General features: G+C 40.7%; 1 protein-coding gene across 1 annotated transcript; it reads right to left on the bottom strand.

Annotated features, from left to right (window-relative positions):
- Positions 1 to 1,763: 1,763 nt before the first annotated feature.
- LOC143099796 (uncharacterized) lies at positions 1,764 to 3,513 on the bottom strand. Its single transcript, XM_076262720.1, has 4 exons — positions 3,428 to 3,513; positions 2,982 to 3,311; positions 2,342 to 2,507; positions 1,764 to 2,212 (listed from the first exon to the last, which is right to left on the bottom strand). The coding sequence occupies exons 1-4, from the start codon at positions 3,468 to 3,470 to the stop codon at positions 1,933 to 1,935; spliced, it is 819 nt and encodes a 272-aa protein (XP_076118835.1). The 5' UTR covers positions 3,471 to 3,513; the 3' UTR covers positions 1,764 to 1,932.
- Between the last annotated feature and the right edge of the window lie 6,275 nt (positions 3,514 to 9,788).

Below are 9,788 nucleotides of genomic sequence, written 5' to 3'. Positions count from 1 at the left end.
GTGAAGCAAATGTAGAAGTGTCGTTCACCCTGTTACAAGTTGATGAACCACTGAAACAATTTTGGAAACATTATTTTAATGTACAAAAAACTCTTTGGTGTTGCTCTAATCAGTCATGGGTGTGTTTTGGGCGTAACATCCTTTAAACCAATGAAAATGACATCTGTCATTCCCTTTAACAGCAAGCAGCGCAACTTCAAACAGCGCATCGGTATTTTGATAGTCAGCGGCGTATTTGAAGGAATCTGCTTGCACGCGAGACCGTATGGAATAGGTATTCCATGCTTTACTAAAACCTAGCAGAGTATAGCCTACACACATCTGCACTCATCTATTGTAGATGAACTCATAGGCAAAGTGAAACTAACTTCACCGTGGTGACATAGTCAATGACAAAACAGTTATACACAGTTAATTACTTTCACTATTAACTGACAATGGGTTACCATCGAAAACATAACCTGAAAAAAGCAACACTTTAAGCAACACTTTACACCCAATAATGTTCGAATGACTGAATAAAAATCCTAAGGGCATTTATCCTGCAGAGAAGTTGCTTACATCTCGTGACAGTGCGTCTTCAGCTGTGCTTCATATGCACCTTTCGCTGTAGACCAGGTTTTTCTTGGTCAGTGGCGTAATGCTTTTTAGATAGTGTAAGATAGCTATTTTTAGATCATGCGCCAGACCACACCTTATGTCGTTAATTGCCACACCCCTGGGCACATTTTTTAATAAAAGAGAAACGCATGGCGAAAAATTAGAGTGTAAGATAGAAATAAACTTTGCGTTGTGATAAGAATACGCTATGCGCTGCGTTTCTGATCGTCAAATAGGGCCCTTGAATTAGTTCAAATCGAAGAACTCGCAACAAGTGTTTGTAAGAGTTGACTTATATGGTTTACTTAAAAATAAAAATATATACCCACAAACAACACAACTATAAGAGGTCGCTTGGGAAATAATTCACACTTGGCCATACACACACACTATCATAATCTGACATACACACTATCATAACTCTCACATAGACCTACCCAAATAGTATTTGTGTCTGAGTAGTGATGTATATGTGAGAGATAGTGTGTATGCGAGATTATGATAGTGTGTATGTGAGGTTATGATATTGTGTGTGTATGCCCAAGTATGAATTATGTGGCACCTCATAAACAACTACATTTAGTGAATGATAATGTGCACATAATATTTTCTTTTATTATCTTTATACAGTTTGCACTGAGGCATCATACTGAGTGCAGAGGTCTCTACAATATTTCTCTTTGAGAAATTGCTTGTTGATTCAATCCTACATGCAGAGATATTATTATACATTGTATTAGTTTGAAATAGAACAGTGTGTGAGAAAAAAAGTATTTTTGCACACTTTCGAGGGTCATTTGTCATCCTTACAGCAGTGGTCTCTGCATGGCCTGGACATGCTAATTATTCATGAGCTGTCATAATTGCACCAGAGCATGCAGTTTCACTGGCTGCATATTTAACCACAAATAGGGTTGTTGTCAGTGCTCTCATGTCTGTCAAGCCAACAGAAAGGAGTTGTCAGTGCACAAAATGGCAGTGAGGTTTTTTCAAAAGTTGTCTGATTTATTTCTATAATGTATGATATTTCCGTTGTTAATGTGGTGTGTATTTTAGATATACCTTATTTGTTGAGTGTTTTGACACAGAAAAAGAAATAGAAAACGTTTATTGGGTTAGGATAAGCTGATTCACAGATACCAAAAAGTTCAGAGTAAAGATAACAAAAAGTTCAGAGTAAAGGTAACAAAAAGTTCAGAGTAAAGGCTTGGATTCAAGTCGTAGAGCCCTTATAGTTGTTCTGAAATGGAAAGTCCAATGTTATATATCATCGTCTGTAATCAGTCAGTACCACAAAAGGTTCCATACATGAAGGTGTGACTCTCAGAGGTTTTACTCTAAAGACTTCCTCCTGTCTCTGTAGCGGCAGTACAGTGAGTTCTCTGCTAAGCTGTGTGCCACACTGGGCTGATGGTGAGATGTGACCAACCCAGAAGAAAAGCCATCACTCGACATATCAGGCGTCATATGTGAACTTGGCATTTTCCTTCTTTTCTTTCTGAAGTGATGGTATGCCATAAAACCAAACAGGTAGAGAGTGAGGCCAAAGAAGAGAATCCAGCGCCCGATGCTCCACACACCCCAAACCAAATCTGGAGGTTTGTAGGTTGTACTGAAGAGAGAGAGAAAAAAAAAAACGCCTGTAAACCCCCAGTTGTTGATTCAGAGAGACAAAATAATACATTCAAAATATAATTAACAATTCATTAATAATTGAAAATATAGAAATGTTGTTCATTACCTTTCCGTTGTTCTTGACAAATTTGTCGGACTGCTTAGTGTTTGTGTTTGTTCATTCGTCGTAGATGGTAAACATAATGTCGTTGACAGCACAGAACTTGTGGTTACCTTGACTTGTGGAGGTATTGGGGTTGTTTTTGAAGTCTTTGGAGACTGATATGGTGTACCTTAATATGAGAAAAATCAAAGGATGATCATAACCATTACTGCATCAATATAACTGTACACATCAGCACTAGAGGAGTAAACAAAACTGAAACCTATACTCCATTCTCTTAAAAAATGTGGGTTTATAATGGTTGTCTGACTATTCTTTGGCCGTGATTGCACACCACCACACAATAACATCATCTTGTCAGTCACTTGGCTCCAATGTTTATTGCCATTGCCCCCCCATAACAGTGTGGGTGGACACACAATCTAAGATGAAAAGATCAACTAGTAATAATTAATAACACTTTTTTTGTGCCAATCTGACACAAATTCTGGCAGAGACAGAAGATACAGTATGATTGTACAAGCAATAGGGAAAAAAATAATATATTAAGTTGGACTGATGACACATATTGCAACATGGTGAAACCTTTCTGGTTTAAATCTGATGGCGTCATTTGTATTACAAAAAGCACACATACATGTACCTGCAATTATTGTTACCAGCACACCAACTTTGACATGCTTGCTGACCCTTTCAATTGCACACCAGTACCATCCACCGTCTTCCATGTTGACATTCTTCATAGTGATGTTGAATGTCCTGCTGTGTTGGTCATCTAATATCTGTATTTTCTCCTTCTTGTTCTTAGCCTCATTTGTTTTGACCAAGACAGTGCAGTGATTCCAGTAGTAGCCCTTGCACCAGTACTTCACATAGGCAAGGTAGAATGTATGGTAATGGCATGAGATAACAGCACTACCACCCTCAACCACACATATTTCTTGCGGAGCAGAAAGTGGTGCTGTGAAAACACCTATACGACAGACATGGTGACGACAAACACGGCATTGTTCAAAATTAAACAAAGTATCGATATCAAGATGAATTGATTTTTAAAAATAGATATATTGTCTCTGTAGACTCCCTTACCCTTTAGGATTAGAATCAGAATAAATGGTATGGGATGTGCCATGAAGAGTTGATAGTCGCTGACTGTTTACAAAGAGAGAGCTAAATAAAGGTTGAGTGGAAATGAGGTAAGAAAAGGAAATGAGCCTTGACAGAGCCCACCGTTGTCGCACTGTGGACTTCCTGTGACATTTGTCATATACACTGTATGTATGGCAGGGCAGGAGTCACAGTGAAACTTACTTTTTTAAATTGCAGCTCACTAACCACTACAGTAGGCTACTTCATTTCACTGAAAGTGTGATACACAGAGAGAGGGGAGAGACAGAGAGAGAGAGAGAGAGAGAGGGAGGGATGGAGGGAGGGAGAGAGAAAAATTGGCACAGGTTATTTTCTTGAGAGCTTCTCGTCTCCGCACTGTGTCATTTGAATGCTCCCCCTTAGAACACAGCTGGGACGCCTCAGCAGCTGCGGCCCTGTCTCTGCAGCCTCGCCAGATGTTGCTCCTCTGCCGTGTCCCACATGATACCGCCGCCTCCCTCTCCGCCCATCGCACTAATTTCATATAAAAGTAAGCAACCCGCATGATAATGTTGCACATATGTGAAACCATCTTAATGGGCTATTATTTAATGCATCAAATCCAAGGGGAAGTGTAGTGAAATTTAATGAGAGGCTCATTAGATGATGCTTTCTTTAATCAAGCTATATCTTTCACATGGCTTGATAACAAAAAACTGCTCGCTTTCTCAAGGACAGTTAACTAACCTTGGTCTGTGCAGCAAAACTGCTAAGGTTGGATGGTTTACTGATGGAAGTCTTTACTAACTTGTTGGCTCATCTGTCATGCTTGCGTTTTCAGTATACACACTGTTGTAACCTCTAGTGTGTAGACAAGTCACAGTCTTGCACCAGACTCAAACTGACAAATTCAGGCGTGAGGGTTCAGCAAGAAGGCTAAAACCCATGGGTGCTATAGTGTCTGCCCATGGGTGCTATAGTGTCTGCCCATGGGTGCTATAGTGTCTGCCAGGTTAGTGGAGGAGAGAAATGTACTCACAGCACAACACGTGTACCTGCTGGCTACCATTACCCACTGGCTACACTTGCTCACTTCTTCACATCAAACAGAAACATGTTGGTCTCCTTTTTGCTGTGGTTTCACTGTGGTGAACATTTTGTCTGAAGCAGCAAGACAAAATCTTCTATGTAGATAGACAGCACAACTGGCAGCATATGCATATCCAGTGTGTTACAAGTTGGGGACATTGGTATGCTCTCTGTTATGACCACACATTTACTTCCTTACCTCATAATCCTGATGCAGCACTTCAGAAGATGGTTAAAGCGATGGTTCGGAGTAATTTCACCCTAGGGTCCTTTGCACCATGACCCCGAGCCAAACACCCTGCCAGAACCTGTTTTCCCTTGGTCGAACGCTGGTCGAGTAGTGCTGTCAGAAACTAATGACTTTCTTATGGAACCTATAGAGTATCTCATAAATTACCCCACTAATAATGCCCTGAATGGTACGAAACTTCTACAGTAGTACAATTATGTTCTATACTCATAAAACGAGGCATTGGAAAGTTTGTAAGTACACCAGGAGTTTATTTAAACTAGATGTACCGCAGAGCGGTACAAAATACGACCGCCGCCCAGTCCAGCACATTTTTTTCACAAAAATAAATGAAAGGCCTATATGATTCTAACTGTCTCACTAAATTGCATTATCCACACTCAATTCTCACTGATATCTGCTAGACAGCAAGTACCAAAACATGATTAGTTCATAGATTTCACATGTAAAATTCATTTTATACAACCCCACCTCCATCTTGCCTGTTCATAATTCTGAGAAAATCTTGAATTGTGTGCATGTGTGCGTGTACATGTTTATGTTTATGTGTGTGTGGGTGTGTGGGTGTGTGTGTGTGCGTGCATGTGTGTGTTTGCCTGTTTATGTGCCTGTGTGTATGCATGTGCATGCATGCGTATGTCTACTGTGTGAGTATGTGTCATACGTAGGATTACTGTGAATGTATGTGTGTGCGTGTGTATCTGTTTATGCACATGTGTGCATATGGAATGGGTTTACATGACCCCTGGAGGCAAACATACGCAAAAAATTGGTCATCCTAGGCTCTACGGTTCTCAAGATATTCCCAGAAAACTGTGTCTGCCCTACCCTCCTTTCGGGGGGTCCAGTCCAGCGGGGGGGGGCTACAGATCAAAACGAAAAGCGATGGTTCCATGCTATCCATGTGGGGTTACATGCCCACCAAGATTCGTGTACCCCGGTCTTTCAGTGTCCCGGGAATCCTTGTTGGTGTGCGGTCACTAAATGTACACATAAATTATTTTATTGTAAGGCCCCCCATGAACGAAAGTCCACGAAACATGGCATGCATTCGGAGGGTGTCATAATGATCCTACAATTTCGTGCAGTTTTGACCATGTCAGCCAGAGATATTGTGATGAAAACACCTAATGTTTTGCTTTTTAATTTTTAACTAGGTGGCGCTATACATGAAATAAGTGGTAATGGGATAGGTTGACATGCCCCCTTAAGACCAACATACAAAAAAATGGTGGACCTCCTAGGCCCTACGGTTCTCGAGATATTCACAGAAAACTGTCTCCGGCCACCTACAGGCCAGTTGGTGTATAGTAACATAAATTCATTTATTGTGTGGCCCCCCATGAACGGAATTCCACGAAACTTGGCGTGCATTCAGAGGGTGTCATAATGATCCTACACTTCCAATTTAGTGCGATTACAACACCTAATTTTTACTTTTTTGTGTTTAACCCTTAGAACCCGATTGACGCAAAGTGCGTCAAAAAACACACCCTTTCTTCTCTGTTACATTGCTCCGGAACGGTTCATCGCAGCGAGATGAAACCTTTATTGCACGACTAAGACTTTCTAAGACTATAAGAGTACTGTATAGTAGAAGCTAAATACTGGTTATCATGTCACATGATATTGTTATGATACTGTTGGTCTCTGTTTGCCTGTCTTTGTTTCTCTGTGTTGCAGGGCGGAGTCAGTGCACAGGTGTTGCTCGTCAGCTGATCAGGGCATCCAGCTATATAAGCGGCTACCTGGCTGGGTTCGAGGTTCCCTCTCTCCAGGAGAACATGCGTTGCCTTTATTGTTAGACCGCATTTTACATTCTACCCTGATTTACACTACACCTTTATTTTTCCACCATTTCATGGATACTGACTGTAGTTTACGTTTGGCCTACATTATTACTTTAATAAATATTTGTTAACGCTTATCTACGTGTGGTCTCATATATGTTAAATCACCACAAACGAGCCTGGTGGTCTTAACAATATTCAAAGTAATAGCTTATGAAACATACCCATGTAAAAAAGACAAAGAGACAATAACAGTGATACTGAATAAGCACATTCACCAATTTCTGCTGATTCAGTGATACACAGTGAAAAGTTATTTTTTTCAAGGTGAACTATCAAATACCATATGCCAAGGTCCATCTGTGAACAAAACAGTGTGTTCTACATTTTGTCTGGTGGCAATGCCATGGTCATGAGAACTCTTGATTATTCTGGGGCGTAGGTCACGGATGGAACAATAGCACCATCTTCTGGTTGAAAAGAATGGTACAGTTGCTCCGTGATTTCAATGGTTTATGAATATCATATTTTCCCTTTTTCAGACATTGTATCACATTTCACATTTGCTTACATTTTTTGAGGCCCCAGACAATTCCATGCAGTATACCCAAAGAAAGAAAGAAACAAAGTAACAAAAATGCAAGAAATGTTGCCTGTGTTTTTGGAATTGCTCCATAGAGCTTCTACACTTGCCCTCTGCAGTGTGCAATGTCTTTATACAGAGACGGCTAATCTGTGATCTTTACAGATATTGCATTAAAGGTGCACAGCGATTATCTGGTCAAATATTATTCATGGCAACAATTATATTACAGATGATAACTGCACCAACACTCAAGTTAAGTTTATATTACAGATGATAACTGCACCAACACTCAAGTTAAGTTTATATTACAGATGACAACTGCACCAACACTCAAGTTAAGTTTATATTACAGATGACAACTGCACCAACACTCAAGTTAAGTTTTTCAAAGAATGTAAATGTGAATGTAAAATGTAAATCAGGTTTCTCGGCCAAGTAAATTTGCACAAGGAATTTGGTCTCTGCATTTATCCCATCCGTGAATTCATGAACACAGCGGTGCTCAAGGGAACTTCTGCCGTTCCCACTGGTTGGGGATCGAACCGGCAACCCTTCGGTTACAAGCCCGGAGCCCTAACCAGTAGGCCTAACCAGTATTTTTCATTCTGAAAAATAACTTCTTTTTAGCCTACTATATTTTGATTTGTTTGGCATGAGGCAGTCATTACTTAACACTGGTCAAATTAATACTGCTACTATTGACCGCTGGTAATCAGAGTCACTATAAAAATGTTGCTTATTTTTATCAACTGCTTTGGATAAAAGCATCAAAAAAAAGCAGGCAAATAAATGAATGCAGTGTATGTTTGACCTCCATGTCATTTCAGCAAAGCCTGTCACCATCACCTTTCTGGCTGCACCTAGGCCTACGGGAGGTGTTACAGCCATTAATTAAGTTTAAACCTCGATTATGTGTTTGGGTCTATATTGTTAATTTATTGAACCTGATAGGAATTTTGTTGTGAGTATGGCCTTGGCATCATCGATATTAGAAAGCTAGATACTGCATTGGGCTCCCGAACGTACGTAAATAGCGCTGCCATATTGGTGGGGGCAGCACTTTTACTGTCTATGGGGGAGTGACAGCAACACTGCAATCAGAGACACCTGTTTGATTTCCAGTCAGAGTCACGTATTTCTCCATTGGCCTCCAGTTATTGATGCCCCCACCAATATGGCAGCCACGTTTACGATGCCACCTAATAGAACTCGACAGTCAATGCGGTATCTAGCTTTCTAATATCTATGCTTGGCATAGCCTGGATGCCAGCCGAATTTAGCCCCGCCCACAACATTTGAGGTTGGGAAGTTCGGTCTGGACTTGTTCCGTTGTGGAACAACTATGCCTGAACCAGAGCAGTTCGGACCAGAAGAACTCCTGAACGGTTTTGTTTAGAGCTGAAAATGCAACTGTGTTTGACAGAGGACAGATGTAGGTTGCTAGTGACAAAATATTAGCTTTCAGTATGGCAAGATGTATTTGTACATGACGTTTAATTACAAAGTGTTTCATTCATCCCGGTTCTCCCTAACAAAAACACTGTTCCTAGAAGGTAGACATTTAGATTTCGCCATAGAGTCTGTTGTAGAAGTAGCCTGACGTAGCCATAATCAATTCTAGTCAGAATATGAGTCTGATACTGCTCATTGGGACATAATTATGGGCCGTGTTTCAACCGACACAGGGGGGGAATGCCTCTGCACTCAATTGGATAGACCTAACCGATCAGAGCAACGAAATAGCTTACCGTGAGGTGTAGGAAGAACACACAAACCATCCTTCTTCTCCACAATGCCTTAACGTTGTTTTCTGGTCTTTTGTAAAAGTTATTGTGCCGTCAATATCTCCTACAACACTACAACACATTAGCAAAATCTAAGAGATACGTAGTAGGGTATAGGCTATTAGGAAAAAACTGATAGCCTATATCCCCTCCGTTTTAAAAAAGAATTATGTTGAACACTGATATGCTACAAACATGTTATAAACAGCTGGGAAAGACTGTCGCAAATCCCTCGAACAGGTGGTCAATCAGAGATTTCAAATGAACAAGGGAACAACATGTCACAATGCAACAGGTTGTTTTCTCTTGATGAAAGTGAAACCATGAGTTTTCCCACATCTCAACTTTGGCCAAAGTTTTCAGAAATAATCATTTTCAAAAGCCATGTCTCCTAGCCACAGCGTTTTTGTTGCAAACCTAGGCCTTATCTAAGCGTGCACAGATGGCGTGATAGACAATGCGCTGTTGCTCACCTGTCCATCATCGTAAAACCCGATTTTATTGGTCCGCCAGATCTAGGGCGAGCATAGTTGCTCCACAACAAAGCAATGCCAGACCGAACTTACCTCAAATGTTGTGGGTGGGACTAAGTTCGGCTGGCACCCAGGCTATTGTAGAAGATATTGACAGTGCAATAATAAAAAAAAACGACTAGAACACAGTGTTGAGGCAATTGTGGAGAAGAAGGATGGTTCGGGTGTTCTTCCTACAGGATTCTTCCCCTGTAGCCTATATCTGTTGAAACACGCCCCATAATCACATCCCAATGGAGCAGTATCAGACTCATATTCTGACTAGAATTTGAGTATGATGATGTCAGGTTAGCCTTGGCATGCAAAAGTAGGAGGAGGTTCAACATCCA

This window comes from Alosa pseudoharengus, unplaced genomic scaffold (genome assembly GCF_046254945.1).
Source record: "Alosa pseudoharengus isolate Yale_2024_CS ecotype anadromous, Long Island Sound unplaced genomic scaffold, YU_APseudo_1.1 YU_APseudo_1.1_scf_3, whole genome shotgun sequence".
NCBI classification, from domain to species: Eukaryota; Metazoa; Chordata; class Actinopteri; order Clupeiformes; family Clupeidae; genus Alosa; species Alosa pseudoharengus.
Note: the sequence above shows the minus strand (reverse complement) of the source record. Positions and strands in the feature narration are given on the sequence as shown.